The sequence below is a fragment of the Bufo gargarizans genome, chromosome 3 (assembly GCF_014858855.1).
Source record: "Bufo gargarizans isolate SCDJY-AF-19 chromosome 3, ASM1485885v1, whole genome shotgun sequence".
Classification (NCBI taxonomy): domain Eukaryota; kingdom Metazoa; phylum Chordata; class Amphibia; order Anura; family Bufonidae; genus Bufo; species Bufo gargarizans.
Window position 1 is genome coordinate 596,133,690 of NC_058082.1, and position 22,027 is coordinate 596,155,716.

General features: G+C 43.2%; 1 protein-coding gene across 1 annotated transcript; it reads right to left on the bottom strand.

Annotated features, from left to right (window-relative positions):
- Nucleotides 1-516: 516 nt before the first annotated feature.
- PATL2 (PAT1 homolog 2) lies at nt 517-21,638 on the bottom strand. The gene is made up of 19 exons (XM_044287749.1): nt 21,613-21,638; nt 18,788-18,890; nt 16,684-16,988; nt 15,134-15,205; nt 14,979-15,050; nt 14,044-14,211; nt 12,662-12,748; nt 12,354-12,523; nt 10,625-10,696; nt 8,669-8,807; nt 8,440-8,560; nt 6,257-6,354; nt 6,009-6,062; nt 5,250-5,398; nt 4,438-4,597; nt 4,058-4,198; nt 2,686-2,783; nt 2,358-2,507; nt 517-620 (listed from the first exon to the last, which is right to left on the bottom strand). Exons 1-19 carry the CDS (start codon nt 21,634-21,636, stop codon nt 581-583), a joined length of 2,223 nt encoding a protein of 740 aa, XP_044143684.1. The 5' UTR covers nt 21,637-21,638; the 3' UTR covers nt 517-580.
- Nucleotides 21,639-22,027: the final 389 nt, after the last annotated feature.

The window sequence follows — 22,027 nt, forward strand, 5'->3', positions numbered from 1 at the left end:
GACTGTATGTGGCCTCCCCATACATTGTATAGCGGCTGTTCTTCACATTGCAGCCCAGGCCCATTCACTTGAACGGGACTGAGCTGCACAGAGGACATGTGACTAATGAGTGACATCACTGGCCTAGGAAGATTTCACAGGAGCACCACGGCCTCTTCAAACAGCTGATCGGAGAGTGGGGTGGTGTTACGGGAAGGCACTTTGCTGCATAGAATAAGCAGTCCACACGTTACACTTTCTTGGTTTATTTTGCACGTGCTGTACATCAGTAAATGCTGTGGAAAAAAATAAATCACACAAACAAAAATATAAATAACATTCAGCATTTATACCCCCCATTTTTTTTTTTACAGCATCAATAATTATTATTTCCTTTTACTCCAAACCAAAAAGGAACAGGTCATTCTGACCACAGGCTCCTTGACGTTGGAAAGTTAAGTCCAAGTTTGACAAAACAAAACCAAAACTTCCTTTAAAACAGGATTAAATATCTTAATTTCCAAAAATGGAAGCTCCACCGATCCATGCGGTTCTTGGCAAGTGAAGCAGAGGCCGTTCTGGCCGTTTCAAATTCAGAATTTCATGAAGTCACAGCTGCATAGGGGGGCACTGTAGGACACCTACAGGAAGAAAAAAAAAAAAATACCTCATTAGGCCAGTACATAGAGTGAAGCCCTTTACTGCAATTGCTGTGAACTCCCCAGTATAACCCTTTATGGGGCTCAGAAATGCCCTTTAAAAGGCCCTGCATCCCGTCTGAAATTTTAGGAGAAATGTTCTTTCAGCCAGTAAATGGACAACCTTAAAAGGGTTTTCAAGTATATGATTGAAGGGTCATACTACCAGATCAAGTGGTCACAGTGCTTACCGAAACCAAATTATGCAATTATTTTTTGCAGACCCATTAACTTCAGTGGGTCTGTGGTCCGCATTCTGTAGCATATTAGGACATTTTCTATCTTTTGCAGAACATACATATGGATCAGTGTGCTTTCCGCATCTATATGTCCATACCGCAAAAAGCTAGAACATGTCCTCTACTTGGCTGCAAGAAGCAGACCACAGACTCATTGAAGTCAATGGGTCTGCAAAACTTGCAGACCACCAAATGCATATGGATGTGTGCATGAAGCCTGGACACAGGGAAAAGCACATGATCTACACACCAAGCCAGTCTATAGAGTTGCATTTACCCCATAGTATTGGGCCTGCATTGTGGTATACCACAAATAGTATGGCATTGTGTAGTAGACTATGCCATTTCATACAACAGTATGCTTTTCTTTTACATAATGTGGCCTAATGGTCAACATATTCCACTGTAAGCTTATACTGTTGGATACTTTGAAGGCCTCTATCGGAGGTTCACATCTAGTGCGTGCCAGACGGGTCATTACCATGATCTAACCAGGGCCTCACGTGTCTAGTACTGCAGCTCATTCCATTCAAGCAAGCAGGTCTGAGCATACACTGCTGTCTGTACATCACTGTGCCTGGATACTCAATGAAGGGGCCAGTCATTATTCCCCACGTCTGTTTTGGGAACTACTTGCTCTCTGTGTATAACTACTCTGGAGCATCCACTCCTATGACTGTTGTGCCATCCTTCTATTATTCCAAGAAGTTTATGAATGAATTGCAAGCAGTTTACAATGAAGGTCCATCTGGGTGTTATCAGTTGGGTGGGGGTGATCCTGCACAGCCCGACACTGGATAATGCCAGACTGTAGGGACACACCCCAACTGGTAACACTCAACTGGACCTTCATTGCAGAATGCAATTCTTAAAATAAAAATCTCAGATTTTACTATATTATTTTTTTTTATGATTATTATTACGAGAATGCAAGTAGTTACTAAAACGACATGTCAAGTTTCTTTAAAGGCCATGTACACTTTTGGGGGCAGTTTCATATGACTGCACTTTACTCATTTTAGGCTAAAAGTCATTTTTTTAATTGTTCTTTATCAAAAATATTGAGTGGTTCTGTAACAAAGGGTTAACCGTTTCTAGCTGTGTGAATCATACTTTCACTTTGTGCCATAATTTACTAATAGGTCATAAACAAACACTTTAAGTGTCATCCTTATCAGTAAGGTAAGGACTGCACTATAATGTGTGTTTATAATGTCAGAGCAGAGATAATGAGTCCATCAGCTCCTGATCTGATGGAAGACAAAATAAAGATCCCTCTATTACAGCATCTCAGCTCAGTACAGATAAAAGGACTCCATATTTTTAAGAGACCAAAAAAATAAAAATTCTCATTAGGAGGACAATGCAATAAAAAATAAACCAGAAGGTGTACATATCCATTCATTTTTGTAAATTCCAAAATTGAATTTAGTCAACTTACTCCATTTTGTCCTCGAGTTTATGGATTGTCTGCTTGTCCAGGTAGCGGCAGAATAAGGAGAGCAGATTGCTAGGCAAGAAAATCGGTTCCACTATGGATGATTTGGAGACATGAGAAAGTTCTTTTGCAACTAGGAAGACCGTATTCGTCCTGGAAAAGGAAGAAATGCAACCCCTCACTGACACTTCAATACTCATGCCGGTCTACAACCAAGTATGAACCCCATAACCTACACCCTGTGTACACCCACCCCAATAACATGACATATCATTAATGGTGTGCACCATCTGTCAGAGAAACTAGGCCAAGAGTCACCAAGAAGTATTACCATTTTTCAAAGTCTCCAATGCACGGCTCCATGGGTGTATCGGAAGACAGCAGGCTCTCTCCATGGCTCAGCAGCGCATACAAGAGCGAGATCCCAAACTGGACACAAAAGAACATGCCTCACTAAAATACTTCTACGAACAGAAATCACACTATGAAACAAGAGTATGACAGAGCAGCTGGCTCCTAGAGGGGGTCCAGGCCAGGAGACATCTATATACCCCAAAAGGGCACCTGGATAGGAGAGGTCTTCATGAGGTGACCTCAAGACAATGCAGTAAAGCCATCTACATGCAGATAATTTGCCAATTTTAATCAGCTGAGCCAACAGTATACATAATGGCGTACACTCAGCAGGGTCACGTCGGATATTTTGGTTCATTTGACAATGGCATTGAGTGTGCCCTTTAATTATACAGTGCAAATTTGTATTTAGGCCCCCCCATTGATCACTTAAACAGGGCCTACGTGATCTCAGTTTGAATGGAGCAGCAGACATACAAAACCATATCCATATTGTCAGGGGTGCACCAATGAGGCCAGGTTGGGGCAGCCGAAGGGAAGGGGTTAGCTAACAAATTGGCATTGGGGAAAGAGGGACATCATTTCAGTTTTCTCCTCAGGCAGCAAAAAGGCTAAGTGCACCCGTGCATATTGTGCTGGTTGGCTTTCAGACACACACACACAAAACCAAATGGTCTAACATTACTGCTCATGAAAGCAAAGTTTTGCGGGTAAAATTGTGGCATTATCTGTAAGGCTACAGTCACACAATGGTAACCGTGTAAAGATTTTGCACATCTTCAGGCCTCATGCATGCGAATTGATGCACTTGATCAGTTTTGTGGATCGCAAACCGCAGTTCATCAAAATATGAAAACGCAGTTTTGTGGATCCTTTGACTTCAAAGGGTCCGCTTTTGGCGGAAAAGTATAAGACATATTCTATCTCTTGCAAAATGAACATACGGATGTAGGAAGCACACAGAAGTCATCCATGTGTTTTCTGCATCCATATGCCTGTTCTACAACAGATAGAACATGTTCTATACTTGTCCACAAAATGCAGACAGACAATGGACCCATTTTTACATATACCAAATATATGCAACACACACCAACTTTTAAAAAGCCTAAGGAGCTAAACTATGGAATGAAAGCACCACTAATTTTAACAATGGATCTGGAGAACCCGAGGGAACTGGCTGAATCCTATGCCTGGTTTAGCAGGTCTGTCTCCATAGTGTTTCCCTTCCCGCCTTGCATGGGCCAGACAGATCAGTGCTGGGTAGAGAGAACTTGTTTCATATTTGTCTATAGAGGGGTTGGCGACGCTGGAGGACAATCTGTAAATCACTTTGTATGAACAAATACCTGGTTTTGGAACGCCAACGTGAGAGGCAAGTCAGGGCTCTCAGGCAAGGTCTTGGTGAGCTCTTGAATGACTCGGATAAGCTCAGTGAATGGAAGACCATTAATTATTAAGGTCAGTGGTCCGTAGAGAACGGAAAGAGACTGCAGATAATAATTTAAAGAGTTCAGTATTAATTTTTTTTTAATAAACCTGCTCTTGAAAAAACATGCGATAAAAAAGGTCTACAGGTCATGGATTGTATTGGAGAAAAAAAAAGGACCAAAACTACAATATAAGAAAACCCGTGGACAAATGAATGGCTGTTTCTAGGAGAGAAGCTATGCTGTTCCATCACGTACAACTATTCACACTTGTATGACTGAACAGCTGTGTCACTTACCTTTTCAGTGGTCTCATTTTTAATAAGGAAGGATAAGTGCTGAACCACCGTCAGAAGGATCTCCACCGCCTGCTCACTGTGCAGAAAGGGAAGGAGCCGGGCTGTTAACTTTTCACCCTTCCCAACTTGCAAGAGCTGTAAGAACTCATCTTCAGACTCCCTTAAAGAAGAGGACATGCAGAAATTTACACAGAAATGAAGCTTTGGTGTCCTTGGTCTAAAATGTCCCCCCACATACACCTTTTACTACTGTTAGCCCAACTCAACATTTTTGGTGGGATCAGCCAACAATCTAAAGTTTATGGAGAGCTCCAGACAGATGATGCCAGGGGAGAAAAGGATCAAGAGAGGGAAAAATTGACTCTTGTGTAGATATATAAACTTGTTTGTTTGACTCCCTTCTCAGAACAGCCAACTGATTAGTCCAGTGCCGGTGGTCATACATGCTCAGTAGTTCAATCCAGTTACCTCAACCATCCACAAGATAGCACTAACTATGATCAGCTTCTCACCAGCTCTGAACACATTAGGTGGACATTCTGACTTCATTAAACTCTTGTAGTGGCTGAGGAGAAACTATCAATGAAAGACGGAGCCTGCAGATTGAGTTAAGGAGGTGATAAGTACAGGATGAAAGTCAACCAGAGTCATGGTCAAACAGAGGTCAACTTATTCTGAAAAGTAACCAGATAGGTGTTCATTAAACCAGTATGACATTTAGGTTCACCTTAGAAGATAAAGAACCATTATATTGTTCCTGATACCCCATAAGAAAATTAAATTCAAGTTGTACAAGTACAAGCCACACATACTCCTCACAGCAGCAGGCCCCGATCTTCAAAGCCTCATAGATCCTCTGCACTTTGTAGCTCTGCTTCTGCTGAAATCTGATGTGTTGGTCTTCAGGAATATGAGGCATTTTTCTCTCCATCTCCTCAACCTCCAGCAGCAGCACAAACAGCTGAAAGAAATTAGCTGTAAATGTACAAATGTGAACACAAAAACCAAGAAGCCATTTATAGTCAGACTGCCATGATGCAAAACTATGGCCTTGCAGTTACACCAACAGTAGTGGTTCTTAAATTAAAGTGGGTGTCTATGGTGAGAATTCCCCTGTGGGGCCTTTGATAATATGTTAAATAAGCCAGAGAACTCCTTGTGGTCCATTCTCACAACCGTATTTCTGGCTGGCCGCACACAGCCAGTACCAGTGTTTTGAGGATCGCAAAATACTACGGTTGTGTGAATGGACTCTTAAATGGGTTTTCCAGGATTTTGGTATTGATCTATCTTCAGGATCAGTGGGGATGTCGTGACCCCAACCTCTCGCCGATCGGCTGTTTCATTGTAATTGGGGCACTAGGCACTGGAACTACACTGCAGTGTCCATCCAGACAGAGCAAAAGGCAATGGATGGAGCCGTGTAGTTCCGGCATCGGAGCCACAACTAAATATCTGATTGATGGACGTGCAACATATTGCACCCCAGCCTAGCCAATCAGATATCAAAATTCTGGACACCCCTTTTAAATACAACAGGCAGTGCGAAGAACACAGAAGAACTTGCCAACCTTTTCAATATGTTTCAGGACTCTCAACCGCTGGTATCCAAGAGCCTTCATATCCTGGTATAGTAAAATCAGAGACGAGTTAGATCCCAGCCAATTAAACACGTTAGGAGAAATGTCCTTAAGATGTTAAGAATTAGCACATACAGTAGTGATGTTACCCGTAATAAGCCATTGGTTTTCAAAGATATTTTCAAAATTATGTCAAATCACTCAGAGTCTGTGAAATAAGCTCAGTAGAATGTACTTACTTCATCTGGCATGACGTAGGAGATGGCATCAATTGCTCTTCTGGGGCTATAACAGGTAGAAACAGCAACTTGTCCCAATGAGCCTTCAATATGGACCACTGGGGGGAGAAAAAAAAAAAGGTAATAAAGTCAATAGATTTAATAAGTCGCCAATGGAGTATCCTAGGGGTCTCATATGGGAAGTCCATGGTGGTAATTCTCAAAAGTACTGTTAGAATCCCTAGAGATACAGGTTGTGTTGGGCCCAGGCTTTGAGGTGCCTTCCCAATTGCTAGCACTTGTGATTCAGAACTCTCCCTGTAGTCCTGTTTATGATAGTCATAAGCAGGTATTTTTCATGGCACTTTGCTCAGCCAGATCACATGCTTCATCATCCGAGCCCCGGAGAACAAAAGTCTTGGGGTTGTCTCACTTTATCAAATGGAATTTATCACGTACAGAAAGTTAATACAAGCCCCTTACTAATGTATTGTGATTGTCCATATTGCCTCCTTTGCTGGCTTCGTTCATTTTTCAGTTTCATTATACACTTCTCATTTCCAGGGGTTATGACCACGGCTGCAGGGCAGATACAAGGTGGCCGGGATGGGAGCTGCTGCGTATGCGTGCCTATGTGTTGTCCCGGCCACCGGAGTCCAATGCTTTTCCCTATAGTGTGCCAGTACGACCACCGCTGCTGGATTACAGGGTGGTCATAATCATGGAAACGAGCAACGTATAATGTGGTGGAAAAAATTAAGGAGGCAATATGGAGAATCACGATACATTAGTAAGTGCCTTGTATTAGAGGGTGTATCCCATGTCTGTTTCTCATTTTTTACATTAGTAGTCACATAGTAAATGACGATTTATTTCTAACAAAGCCAGAACCAGCCCTGTACCTCACATGGATCCAGAGATCTCTACATTCATTGCTCTGCTAGATTTATATCAAGCTGGCAGCTCGGGGGAGTGTCTTTTCTGCTGCAAATCAGGGGGAGTGTCCATGCTCTGCCTATCACAGCTTAGGAGGCAGTTGAAGGATGAAACTTAGCATGTGCGTCCATCTCAGTGAGCAAGACAAAGAAATAAGAAAAAAAGCAAACAGCAGGTGGCGCCATACAGATACATTTTATTGAATAACTCAGTGGCTATGCTAAATTTTTAATTAAATGCAATTACAAAAAGTATTCAGATCCAGGTGCTGGTTTGAAAACTAGAATATTTTTCTTAACAACCCCTTTAACCTTCTCTACATGATGAATGCCATTTGCTGAAGCAAGACATACCCTTTGAAGTGGTTCAAGCGTTTGATACAACTTTTCCTGAATGTCCAGGAGGGTCCCGGAAAATAAAATTGTAGACCTTCCAGACAAGTTGGCATACCTCCTGGGTGCTATAGAGACTGCCTTGCTTCTAGGGCTAGTGTAGCCTAGGGAGCAAGGAGGAGATAAAGGGGATGGGCCTGTCTTTAAAGGGAATCTTTCACTAGGATATCACACTATTACCTGCAGCCATATATGTTTAGTACTGCACATAAGGAGTCCAGATCACTAGGTTTTATTTCCCTACTGCCATCGGTTACCCTCCTGTCAGCACTCAAAGCTGTGCTGAAATACAGTCTAAACCGCTATGCCAACATAACGAAGAGGACTGCATTTGACCGCAGCTCTGAGCACTGATGGCTGGGGAAATGGGGGCAGTAGGGACATGAATAAATAGTCAGCTGGACTCCTTATCTGCATTACTACCCATGTTGTGCTGCAAATAGTTCAAGATCACGGTGATTGATTCCCTTTAAAAGGGGTGTGGCCTGTTAAAAGGGCAGTGTCTAGTCCCCAAAAGTAGCATTACAGTGAATTAGTATGCCACACAAAGGGTTGAAGACTTGATACATTTATACATATTCATACCAAGGTTTAAAAGGTGTTCACAGTTTGACAATTAGCCAATTACAAACTGTCCACCAGTGATCAGCAGTACTCTATGGGAAAACCTGGCAGTATTTGTTCAATTTCCCCTGAAGTGCCACCAACAGGGGAAATTAAGCATTACACTGTGTCCATCTCAAATCAATAGGATGTCCATGTAATGATAGGTCCTCCAACAATAGATACTCTTTGTAACGTCCCTCCACTCTGGCTGGAGGACCCCCTCTATTAATAGGGTATATGAAAATGGGATTTCTAAACTGGACAATATACCAGATTCATAGGTTTCAGCTTTCTGAATGTAAGGAGTGACCAGTTTGGGTGGCTCCTTCTTCTTGCGCTCTCCAAAGAGTTCCTCCTCAGCCAGCCGTCTCTCCAGCTTCTCATAATAAGTCTTTGGGGTAGGGGACACAAGAACAAACAAAAAAAATTATAATTTTTTATTGGTGTTGAAATTGTAGAGAAACATTATAGAAGTAGCAGTAGATCTGAAGCTTCATACCTGGTAGTAGTAGTCATCAAGGTGAGGGTTTTCACTCTGCAGCTGGATCATCTGCAGCTTTATTACCCATTCCTTTTCTTTCTGAGACATGAGGCTCGCATAAGGATCAGGCCTGTGCTCCCACTGCTTGCGGGATGCACTAGTTACAAAAAAAATTAAATATAAACACACACATACATATATTTATTTTTTTATATGCTCTCCATAAAGCTTGGAATAAATAAAAAGCCTAAAGAAAGATTTAACCCATGTTCTTCAGAGGCCTTTTAGTGGCATGAGCCAGCAAGACAGACGCCTTCTGAAGGGCGCTCACAATAGTTGGAAAGTCATTCACACCAAGGAGCTGTATAGCAATAGAAGTCTAGACCAGGTTGTAGATTGAGAGTCTGCAGGTTGTTGTCCCAACCACAGTGAACCAAAAGTCATTCACAACATGTCCAACTCTGGAGTTGTCAGGTTTCTTCTTGAAACAGACACCCCTTTAAACCTCTGCTCTTATACTTAGGAAGCCAGTTGGCAGTCCTACTTCTATATGAACAGTCTTAAAGGGAAGGTTGTCACAGATAGGAACCCAGTGGGTAGAAGAGCAGCGATTTACTGAAATACAAGTTATACTGAATATTTTTCTACAAGACTAAATCCAGCTCAGTTCCTCCCGCACACAGAACTACATACTCAATGGGACAGGTTCCCTTTAAGGCCAAAATTAGGAAGGATGAGAAAAAAATATGCAAATCCATTACACCCCAGGGAATGTGCAGTGATCCAGCGGTTCACTGCTTAAAATAAATAAAAAGTGCTGCGATTTATTGCCCAAGCACTCTGATGATAAAGTATTCTTTTTCTTGTGCACATCTGATGGTTATGTATGAGCAGTAAGTAGTTGAAATCAGCAGTCTATGTCCAGTTGCTAGGGTGATGGGCTTGTCCCACACCCTGGTTAGAGGCGTCTTAGCTAATCAGGCCCAGAGGAAGGATGCAAGTGTGTGTAAGCAGCTGAAGTTTAGGCATAATCCAAGGAAACTTAATCCCAGAGACTGAAAGGCTGCCAGAGAACAGCAACTAAATGTATCCGTGCTGGATACAGATAGTAAGGTACTGCCTGTTTGTGGCAATAACACTTTACTGCTGTGGAAAGTTAACCGTCTCCGGCACCTACCACACTTGAGATGGACTGGCCATCTGGACGAGTTCTGCACCCTGCAGACTGGGCACTACAGAAAGCATGACCGAGAACAAAATTGCATGCTTTTGGTTATTTTAGAAGACTGCGAAGTGTATTTGGAGAGACTAAAGATTACCACCATCACTGCTGCTGCCTATACACAACTATTGGGAAAAGCCAACTAATATCCTTAAACAATTCCTATTGCTGCTAGATGTACTTTAACTTCCACATTTTCTCTAAATTGAGACTTTATTGTAACCAAACAGGCCTGGTCAGACTCCACCATCATCCACACGTTGGCCCTCTATCTACACCTGCCTTCTATCTCACACCCTGCAAACCATCAACCATCAGGAGCATCCCAACCACCACCAGACATGAGCCCCCAAAAGAGCCCATGGTGTGCCTTCCACTCACTGCACAGGGAGAGGCATTAGACACTATAAGGACTATAATCACTCCCATCCTCTTGTCCCAACCATCTCCTGGAGGCTGGAGCACTGAACCTATACCCCTTCATGTGGGAATGCATCTTTAATTGGATGCTCTATGGAGAGGTCCATTGTAATCTTTCATAAGGTAGTTTGGGGTAACGCAATCAGCGCAATTATTAGTGTCCATACTGGTCTCCAGATATATTGGTTGCACACACTGACCGAAGTCCTTGGAGGAGAGAAGGTGGATTCATGCACTCATTTTGATCAGATCTTGGAGTCTCAATCCATACAACTGAGCAGTTTGCCAACTTGCAGTATTTTGGCTGTGTTTGATTGTTCAGGCAGTCTTACCTCTGGGGACGTTGTCTCTGACTAAGAATGCGACGGTGTTGAGGATGGAGCTGCGTTACGTGTCCTGGAACTCTACACAGGAGAGAAATAGAAATGTTATGGGTTGTATGTAGTATTTTAGCTCAGGTCCAATTAAATAGATAGGGTTGAGCTGCAATACCACACAAAACGAACCACTCTAAAAGCTTGGTTATCCCACCATAACATCTATCCAGCAGCTTCCTGGTGGGAACCCCACCGATTAGAATGGAGGTACCCATTTTTCCAAGGGATTGGAGCTATCACAAATACAAGCTGCCAATTCAATTTTATGGGACTACCAATGAAAAGCCAAGAACAGTGCTTGGCTGTCTCCAGCAGTCCTACAATGAACGAACAACATAGCAGTGAGCACGTGCGACCACAGCTCCAGTCACACGGGGAACTCCCGGGTCTCAATTCTCATGACAAGTGGTGGTTCCTGGCAGCCAGACTCCCCACTGATCAGATCCTCATCACCTATCCTGTAGATCAGTCATTGTTTCGGTGGGACAGCCCTGTTAAGACAATAGATATCCTTTGTTTCCCGCTAACCTCTCAGTCTACCCAATTAGCAAACATCCATTTTTCATAGGTTGTCTGATTTAAGCACTAAGGCTACTTTCACACTAGCGTTTTTTACTGGATTCGGCAGGGTTCAGCAACACTTCTGTTACTAATAATACAACCATCTGCATCATTATAAACGGATCCGGTTGTCTTATCTTACACATAGCCAAGACGGATCAGTCATGAACTCTATTGAAAGTCAATGGGAGACTGATACGTTTTCTATTGTGGCAGAGAAAACGGATCTGTCCCCATTGACTTGCATTGGGGGTCATGCCGGATCCGTCTTGCTCCGCATCCAAAGGACGGAAAGCAAAATACAACATGTTGCGGTTTGCTCTCCGGTATGGGAACGCAACTAAACTGAACTAATTTTGGAGCATTCCGTCCAGTTTTGTCCCCATTGACAATGAACGGGGACAAAACTGAAGCGTTTTCCTGGTATTAAGCCCCTATGACAGATCTCAATACCAGAAAACTAAAACGCTAGTGTGAAAGCAGTCTAAATTGTCTGCATCAGAATGGCTTGGGAATCTGATCTGACCAATATACCTACACTTAGGACTATGGACAGCTTCGGGGCAGTTTTACAATAAAAATTACAAAAAAATCAAGTTGCAGAAGGTCCCTTCCGAGTTCCCCAAGTTGACAGCACATGTGAAGAATTCTCTTCTCTCCTGACCTCTTAAACAATCATTCAAGCCATATCCATATCAGTTTGATAAGAGGTTAGCTATAATTATTGTTCATGAGGTCAGTAGATCACAGATAAGGCTTCACATGAGCCGTCAGCTGAGGGAACTCATAAGGAACAGTATGCAAATTGATTGTTAACCCCTGCATCACACAAACTGCGGACAAAAAATAAAAAATTAAGTGCCTCAAAAAGGTGTCTATAGCCTTTAAAGAAGGCAAAGGTGCACTTCCGCACAGCTATATTCGTATACATATTTAGAGGTGTAAACCTTGGATCCCTAATGGCTTACCTTTGGATTTTAGTTCTTACTCCACTTATTATAATTTTAAACCCGCAAGAAAACTTTCCCATCATATAAACTTTCCCATTTTATAAACTTAACAACCCAAGAAGTCAAGTAGTTCAGCTACCTGTGAATTTTTCGCTATCTTAAGATCTACTTACTTAAACCTCTGCAGAGTGTTACCCATTGGGCTATAGAAAGGAGAGAGGCTAGGACTGGGAGACATAGGACCGAAGTGCATCCTGACCATCTTGGGGGTCACTGGTCTTACAGGGGTGCTGACGTTGGGAGACATAGGCCTGAAGGGAGTTGGGGACATAAAACCTGGAGACTAGAGGAAAAAAAAAAAAAAAAAAAAAAATTATAATTATATACCTTTTTTTTTTTTAATTACTAAAAATTTGAACAAACACACACAGCCATGGCATTATACTGGAAGTATCACAGAGGAAGGTAAAATATCAGTCACATGACTTACAGTAAAAGGCGGTGGAGGTCTCCTTGGTGGTGTATATGGGAAGGAGGGACGCATGGTGCGAGGCATCAACGGAGATTGCTGAAAATCAACATAGAAGATTAATCCATCATGGGTGCTAGTAGACCTATGGTACCATGGCGCCCAGACGGTGGTGGAGGAACAGAGTCAGCAAGCTCCACATTTATATCCAAGACCTAAGGCACCAAGCAAAAGACAAAGGGCCCCTGGCACCAGCAAAACCATCATGCTTCATCTAGCCCTTCTGAATCTACAAGCCAAACAATAACCAATGGCCACCATAATTTACCATTCATAAGGTCATCTTTGGCTAACTAAACTAGACATGACTGCCTTCTTTAAAAAACAAACCCCAAAAAAAAAAAAAAATTATGTTGGAAGAAAACCACCCTTTTTAGTCTTGTGCAATCTCATTAGTCCCTTCCCACTCATAATACCAGGTGCAGACTGGCCATAGACCCTACAGGGAATTTTCCCGATTGGCCGATGCCCATAGGGCCATCTGAATCCTCCTCACTGCCGCTGGCCAGGTACCCACTAATGAGGGAACTGTAGGGGTCATTATTAGAGGAAGGCAGCATGCTGAAGGTAGGACTGGTTTGGGGTTGTGGCCCATATCTCATCTTAAAAGACCCCTGCTCCATATCCATATTAGAGAAAATTGGAGGAGGAACACAACGTGGCAGCTATGACGTCCACCACAGATGGACAGCTTTTGGACAGGTATTTTGGCTGTACTGTGGCATTTGGTTCTGTGGGATGGTATTCTGTGCTGCACTATGGTATTACTGACCCTGCCAAATTGTATCTCTGTTCCGTCTACTTGTGTTGCCCTACCTACAACACTAGGGCCACTTTTAGGTCGTTTTTTTTTCAAGGGCCACTTTAAGTTCCCAGTCCACCACTGCGCAACCATTGCTGCCATGCTTTTACACAGTGATTGTCCAGACTCAGGAGGTGGACCTGAACCATCCCCGTTAGAGGGTATCAGCTGTATAATACAGCTGGCACCTAACAGCCAAGATTAGGGTGAGGGCTCCTTCCGACTCCATTAACCCTTGGAAACTAGATTGAAGATTGCCAAAAGGTTGACATAGCAGCCAGGAGCTGGCCTGTGGAAGTTTTTAGGGATACATTTTGTGATTGACTGTGGTATTTGGCTCTGTTGGGGTGGTATAATGTGTCAATGTTCTTTCTGACCCTTGCCTTCCATCAGTTTGGACCCAACTACAAAACTGGACCACTTAGTATTTTTTCCAGGGCCACTTTAAGATCCCAATTCACCCCTGCTGCCATGTATGGGCGACTATTAGCCCTCCAAGGCTCCTTATTGGCATGGGTCTCTGATATCTTACCTGCCTAATGAAGCGCTGCCTGTATGGTTTTGGGGACATCATACCCATTTCAGGGCCTTTGAGTCGCTGTGTACACATGTATCCTCTCTGCATCGGAGAACCTAGGAATTCCAGGTTGGGAGGTGGGATATACGGCGCTTTGTCCATAACCCGCAGAATCGCTTTATCCTACAAGACAAGGTTAAAAAGGTAGACAGCTGCCCATCAGCTATCAAGCATTACCTTCCAGCATGGCTCACATTTAAAGACATTTAAAAAAAAAAAATAAAATTAAAAATGTGAGACTTTTTTTTAAGCAAGGCAAAAACAAAACACGTTAAAGGTCTATAAGTCAAAATGCTCGACAATGGTTGAAGACAAGACAAAAAAAAAAGTGCACCTCAGGTAACACTATAATAATGGCACTACAGGAATGCATGTTTGTACTGCATTTAATATTTCAAATTAATTTCCATTCGACACCTTGAGGTGGCATATTTGCCCAATAACTCCGAAATTTTTAAAGCACCATTTTTGTAGCTTTCATGCAAAAATGGCAAGGCTCAATGTTACATGTAATGGTCCTATTTATTTATTTATTTATTATTATTTTTTTAATGTGCCTGTGCGCATGCCCCATCTGCCAAAGTTGCTTCAGTAAATTATAGCAGACTTATTAACCCAAAACCGGCCTCCTCATTGCCCTGCATTGCTAATCTGGACTGTTACATCATTGCTCTCTTCCAAGGGCTTCAAGAGAGCCCTGCCTTGCATCTCAAAAGCCACTAACACAAAGGGCACCCCACGTACCACCAGGTCGGAGGCCCAAAACCTGGATATGCCCCTCCCTTCACTGCACAGAAAGCACCAGAGTAAGGATTGCCACCATCACACAATACTGCAGCCATTTCTGTTTCAGACAATATTGCTCCCCGCCCATATATATCATACCATACCTCCAGTATCTGTCCAGCTATCGCAGCTGTTCCTTTCGGAGAACCCACCCACAATCCTGAATCCATTCCACTCTGTAAAGAGAACATCATGTCTTAGCTGCCTTGGACTACTGAGCATGACAAAAACCACACACTGGTCAATGAAAGGTTCTTACCAGATCATAACTGGAATCAAATTCACCCCAGCTGGTTCCCATTCCACTGTCAACAACGGCACTGTCAACGCTCTGCAAAATAGGAGTGGTAGTCCTGGTCGTTAATAGACAAAAAGGGGATTTACTAAACCCAAGATTTAAACTGCTTTCACATGGCCTTGTGTAGTCAGTGTGATGGGTGCAGCTCATCTGCCCCAACTTCACTGCTTCCTGATACGGTGTATCATTGGACGGCGACAGACTTACACACACGTTCTATACAAATTCTCCTATTTACCAAAACAGACATATCAAGACATCAAGACATCCATCTCCTCTGTAGCTTGATACTGCAGTGCGCCACCAGGTCCCAATTGACTAATGGGATCAGACTGGATTCCCGCATAAATGCCGGCTTTTAGCTGAAGAAATAACACTGCAGCCGTATTTGTCCAGCCAAATGCCATCATTTAGGCGCCAGATAAGGCAACTCCAGTAGTCTGTTCCTCTGCCGTAACAGATCCCGACAGGCTGTTTGGAACCAGGGAGCAGTTAGTAATTTACACTGCCTGTGTTTTGGGCAGCATGACACTCCCGACAAGGGCCTCTTTAAAGGCTATGTACACCTTCGGAAGCATCTATTTTTTTTTATGATTGCATTTTGCTCATTTTGGGGTAAAAATTAATCAAATTAACTTGGTCTTTATAACAAGTTGAGCCCTTCTTTCACAAAAGGGTAACTGTTTATATCGTACGCTTCACTTTGTGCTGGTCACCTAATAACCCTTATCTGTAATTTACTAAGAGGTCAAACACTTAAAGGGATTCTGTCACCACATTTTATGAGGCATGCGCACTTTGCTCGACAATGCCATTACCTGAAGTCCATACGGGCGCAGACTACAGTGTGTAATGCACACGTGCGGGATTTCAAACAGGCTCAGGGATTACGTCAGTGCGCCGGCTCTTGAATATATTATATTTGAGGAGGCGCTGGGCACCGGACCGAGGGGTGCGGCTGGGCACCAAGTTAGGAAAGGATATCTCCTTGGGCACCTTATGTAAGTCATTAGCATATCACTAAAATTGGTTTTATAAAGAAATAAAGCAAGTCTATTAGTTAATAAGGTCATCATTTAATACAGCTCAGGGAGACCTACAAGTAGCTATGTTTTACTGTAGGGGATAAAATGTGGTGACAGAATCCCTTTAAGCCACATTATCAGTAAGATCAGAACTGGGCTTTAATGTGTGTTTATAATGCCAGAGAGGAGAGATAAGGAGCCAGTCAGATTATCTGGCTGAAGGAGCAGAGCGAAAATTCTGATCCCTGTATTGGAGCATCTCCGTCATGTACAGAGAAAAGGGTTCTATATTTGTAATAAAGACCAATGCGATAAACAAATTCCCCCAAAAAGGTGTACATAGCCTTTAAACTTTATCCAAACAAGAAAGTGTCAGACAGAATACACAGTATGCCTATAGATGGCCAGGCAACATTGCATTCCTTCAATAAGCTTCTTTCTATCCCACATCAGTGAAGGTCTATAGCAGTTCTGCCAAAACATTACCTCCAAAGTTGGCTGCCCATGAACAGCTCTCATCACCGCCGGATCTCCCAAGTTAGTGTACTCAGTCCTTGAACTTGCAGAAGGACTCCCTTCCATTTCCACAGACAAGTTCACTTCCTTTACGGATTCCACCACAGCCTTCACGTCTCGTGTGATCTCATATGGATCTGGTACATCCTCAGGCTGGATTTCTTTTCCATTTTCTTCTTCATGGTCTAGATTTTTTACAATCTCAGGTTCTCGGTCTGAAGTTAGTTTCACGGCTAAATCTTCCTTAGGGTTCTCTTCTTCGGATTCTTCATGATCTTTAAAAACAAAAAGGTGGATGCACCAAGATTTAATACATAAACCTACCTAGCGAGTCAGATTTACTTTACCTGCTTATAACACAAATGGCATAACCTTAGACACGCAGTCTAAAGATGCACAAATACATTACAGCAGCTCATGCCGTATGAGACTTTTACTGCAAGGGTAGACACTTACCCAACATACGAACTGTTGGCTACCTGGCTTTTTGTGCTGAAGTTTTGAGCCCAAAACTTGTTCAGTATACTCACATTTTAACCCCTTCCTGACATATTGGGCTTTAAAGATGGCGCCCACTCAGAAGCAGAGTAGGCACCATAGTCTCCAAGTGTCTGATGTTTTACACATACGCCTGGTGGCAGAGTCTAATTGGCAATAATGCTTGTCGCAGACTTGACCCTTCAGATTCCGGGGACAGTTGTGAAGGCTCCAAGGTCTGTTCCTATCAGACTTGATAGCAAGGGAGAGATTCTCCCACTGGATTCAATGATAAATCATTGCAGTTTAAGTCTCCTAGTTAAGAGTAAGGCCTCTTTCCCATGGGCATCACGTGTGAGGGTCGGATAGGATGTGGGTGCGTTGCGGGAAAATCGTGCGATTTTGCCTGCGAGTGGGGAGAGTTTTGTATGCGATTGCATTAAGTTTTTTTCTCCCGCGCGAGTGCAATGCATTTTGCACGCGCGTGAGAAAACGGAATGTGGTACCCAAACCCGGACTTCTTCACTGAAGTTTAGGTTAGGTATTCTGTAGATTTTAATATTTTCCCTTATAACATGGTTATAAGGGAAAATAGCATTCTGTATTAAGTAAGGTTAAGTAAATTAGGGGATGAAGGGGTAAAAACATTTAACTCCCCTCATCTACTTGTTCGTGCAGCCCAGCTCATCTTTCTTCTTCTTTGAGGACCTGGAGAAAAGGACCTTTGGTGACGTCACTGCGTGCACAGTGACGTCACCAAAGGTCCTTTTCTCCCTGGTCCTCAAAGAAGAAAGACAAGCCGGGCTGCGCGAACAAGTGGATGAGGCAATTTTTTTTTTTTTAACTCTTCCATCCCTAATTTACTTAGCATTTTGTATTAAGAATACTATTTTCCCTTATAACCATGTTTTAAAGGAAAATAATAAAGATAGGGTCCCCATCCCAATAGTCTCCTTGCAACCATGCATGAAAATAAATAAATACACAAAAAACACACCACATCCGCACCTGCTTGCGATTATCACGCAGCCCCAATCACTTCTATGTGGCCTGCGTTGCGTGAAAAACACACAATATAGAGCTTGCTGCGATTTTTACGCAACGCACAAGTGATGCGTGAAAAGTCACTGCTCATGTGCACAGCCCCATAGAAATGAATGGGTCCGGATTCAGTGCAGGTGCAATGTGTTCAACTCACGCATTACACCCGCGCAGAATTCTCACCCATGTAAAAGGGGCCTAGCCCCTGGAAACAAGCAATGTATAATGCAATGGAAAAATGAATCGATCCAGGAAAGGAGGCAATATGGACAATCATAATACATTAGTAAGTGCCTTCTATTAACTGTTGACATGATAAAAGGCCATTTGCTGAAGTTAGACAACCCCATTTAAAAAGGCCAATATGTCAGTATTCTACAGTTTGTTGTCCGGCCAGCTGTATACTACCTATATTGAACAAACATATACTGGTAAACTATTAACCAATTTGGACATCCCAACTACTGCCAAACCAAGAAGATTCAGACAAGGTTTTCTAGTAATCTGTTGCTTGTAAAACCAACAAATACAACATGAAGGCCAATTCAACACCTACCAAATCCAAAAGTCACCTCGTTGTACAGATCTATATCTTCATCCTCTTCGGCCATTTCTTCCAGTAAGGAACCTTCTTCAGCCAGATAAAAATCCTCTGGCAGCTATGAAGAGAAAAGACATAGCTAGTCATTCCATCCTGGCCTCCCATGTGCAGTGTCCCAGGGGGTCAGTAGTGTATGCTGGGCTTTGTAGTGCAGATTGACCACTAACCTGGGATCCACTGTCGTCTTCAATTGGGGCAAATACTGGAACAGGCAGGTATTTAAAAGTTCGTGACGCCAGTGTCAATTAAACGGTGACACGCCGTGTATGGTATTGTAGAAGAATGAAGCAAGCACAGGATAGCCAACAAAAACTGGAACTTTTACTGAATATCAGTGAATACAGCTGGTTCTTGGGAGTACAGAATGGCCAGTCTTAGCAAGGCATTATACAGAGTGTTGATTACAGGAGATGCAGTACAGGCGGCTTGCACAATATTCCTGACTGGTCCTGCTACATGTGACTTTCTCTCCAAGGTCTAATGCCCTTTATCTGGCGTACCCTTGAAGCTATCCTTATCTAGTACCTCCTCTGCTGTCTTGAGTACCTCTTGCTTTATCTGATCGGCCTCTGTGGTATTCTGTGTCTTCAGGCTGATTAGCTATGCCCTTCTGACTTCTATGCATAAGGACTCAGGAGGGGAACCCTCTCTGTACTGAGTCTGGAAACTTCTGCCTTTCTGAGCTAGGCCCTAGCCTATTTATACTGAACTGGGGGCTCCCTCTGCTGGCTGTTATAAGGATTGCCGGTAACCGGCCTGACTGGCTTAAAGGGAACTACACACTCAAATCTAGCAGTGTCGGGTAGCCTACCCGTATGCTGCACATGTACTCCCAGCACCTGCTTGATGGACCAGCAAGCCAGCCACAATGAATTGCAAGCCAGTCAGGCCATTTTGCAGCTTTTGACTTGAAGCCAAGTCTTCAGGAAAGGTCAGAGACATAACCTAAGGCTTTTGGGCTCCAATACAAATTCTATACTGCACCCACTCCTCCCCAGTCAAGTACCATTATACAATAATTGGCCCAAAAAAAAAAAAAGTTGTAAGGGAATGAAGCTTGCTATGTGCAAATGTAGTGATAAGGCTACTTTCAAACTTGCGGTGACAGGGTCCAGCCTGCCGGCTTTGTGCCAATGCTAGACATCGTGCCGCCAGAAGTCTACTTTGGCCCCATTTACTACAAATATGGTGAATGGGGCTGGAGCAGACTTCCGGCGGCACGGTGGGCTAGCATTAGCATGGATCCAGCAGGCTGTTCCCCCATCGGAACAGCCTGCCGAACCCTGCTACCCCAAATGTGAAATTAGCCCAATATATGAAGGCGATAATACTCAAGCAAAAGAAGGAGTTTATTGGGGAAATCCGTTGAAATGAAAGGAGGATCTAGGAACCTGTTGGGCCAACTCTAGCCTGGATACAAGATGGGATACAGCCTCTAGCCTGGATAGAAGAGATAGAGTCTGACATTGAGGCATATAGGTTCTGTATGGTATCCAGCGGCACATTTGGCCCCAGAAGTTGCAGATCCTGTAGTCCCAGCTGGTCCCATAAATGCTCGATTAGTGATAAATCTGGTGACCAGGTAGGCAAGGAAGCATTGTAATCATGGAGACATTCCTGGGAAACCCTTGCTGCATTTAGGCAAGCATTTTCCTGCTTTCCTGCTTAAAATAAAAAATTAAGTATGCCAGACCAGTTGGAGGTCCTGCCATGAGAGGAACACACGTGGCAGCGGGATGTCCTGTACATTATGCTGAGCTGTTAGTGTCCCTCGTATCACTACTAGGGGTGACCTACTGTCACATGCAATGTCTCCCCAGATCACCACACCAGCAGTTGGGGCAGTGTGTAGCTCCACAGCAAAGACAGGATTGAAGCATTGACCACCAGGCATCCATACTCACTTGACCATTGTTCTTCCAAACAGAACCTGAATTCGTTGCCAAGGAGAATAGGGTTCCAGTGTGTACAAGTCCGGGTTTCTCATTCATAACACCACTGCAAACTGAGGCGGTGGCTGGCTTTTAATAGCATGACACAATGAGCGCCATGACATCAAGTTTCCCCTCTTCTAAGGGCTTGTAAATGGTTCAGGCAAAGAAAGAACTGCGTAATAAAGAAGCTTGGTCTGGATCACGGACAATGAAACTGTGGGAGCTGCTTGTGCTTCCAAGCAGATCAAGTGATCCTCTACTGGTGGTCTGTATGGGCTGTCTAGAGCTTGTTCACCACTTTGCACATGCCCTCATGTAACTACTGCCTCCAACACTTTCTAACAGCTAGGTCAGAACGGCCTAGATGGCAGGAAGTTTGTTGACTCAACCATCCTGCTTCTCAGACCAATGATGCTCCCCTCTCAAAGTCTGTCAACTGGGCAAAATATCTTCAATAGCGGCCTAGAGCAGTCTAGCAGACAGCGATCTCTCACCAAGAGGCACACTACCCAAAAGTAGCCTCTGAGCCTTTTTATAGGGCAGCGGAGGGGAAAGAGGGGGAGGGACAACCCAGTGTCTAATCAGACCACACAGGCAGATACGTAAATTACTACATATCTGCCTGAGACATAATTGCATGCTGAATTTTGCAGCGGACATTTCTATTTGGATGCGGCATTTGTTTTTTTTGTCAACAAGTATAATGGTGTCTTGTAGCAGAAGGACCTTTAGAGCCTTTTGTCTGTTACTTGAAATCTTACTGAATTGTACAATCCCTTTTAATGTCTATCAGATATACTCCCTACCCTCTGTATTCCAGTAGTCAGAGTCATTGAAACCACTTACAATCTGTTCCGAGTTGAGATTCATGGTTAAGAAGCCTCAAAAACAACAACGCGAAGAGTTTACGGGACTTATAACCTGTTGGAATAAAAACAAAAACAGAAGTTTAATGGAGCATATGCTGCTCTGTGGACAGAAAGCATCTGAAAATTGATCAAATCCATCCAGATAAAGTTAAAGCTATGAAATGCAAATGGTAAATACCTAAACCTCCAATTAAGGCCTCATGCACACGAACTTATGTTCTTTCAGTGTCCGTTCCATTTTTTTTTTGCGGACTGAATACGGAACCATTCATTTTAATGGAGCGCAAAAAAAAAAAAAAAAAAAAAATGAAATGATGGTACTGTTCTATTAGGGGCCAGCTGTTCCGTTCCACAAGATACGGAATGCACACGGACGTCATCCGTATTTTTTA

Excerpts from the sequence above, each read along its gene's own strand:
- PATL2 (XM_044287749.1), bottom strand. The coding sequence starts at position 21,636 with ATGAATCTCAACTCGGAACAGATT. Across the intron at positions 15,206-16,683 it reads ATGGGCAGCCAACTTTGGAG|AGCGTTGACAGTGCCGTTGT; the intron begins GTAATGTTTTGG and ends CCTATTTTGCAG. Across the intron at positions 5,399-6,008 it reads TCCTGAAACATATTGAAAAG|CTGTTTGTGCTGCTGCTGGA; the intron begins GTTGGCAAGTTC and ends AATTTCTTTCAG.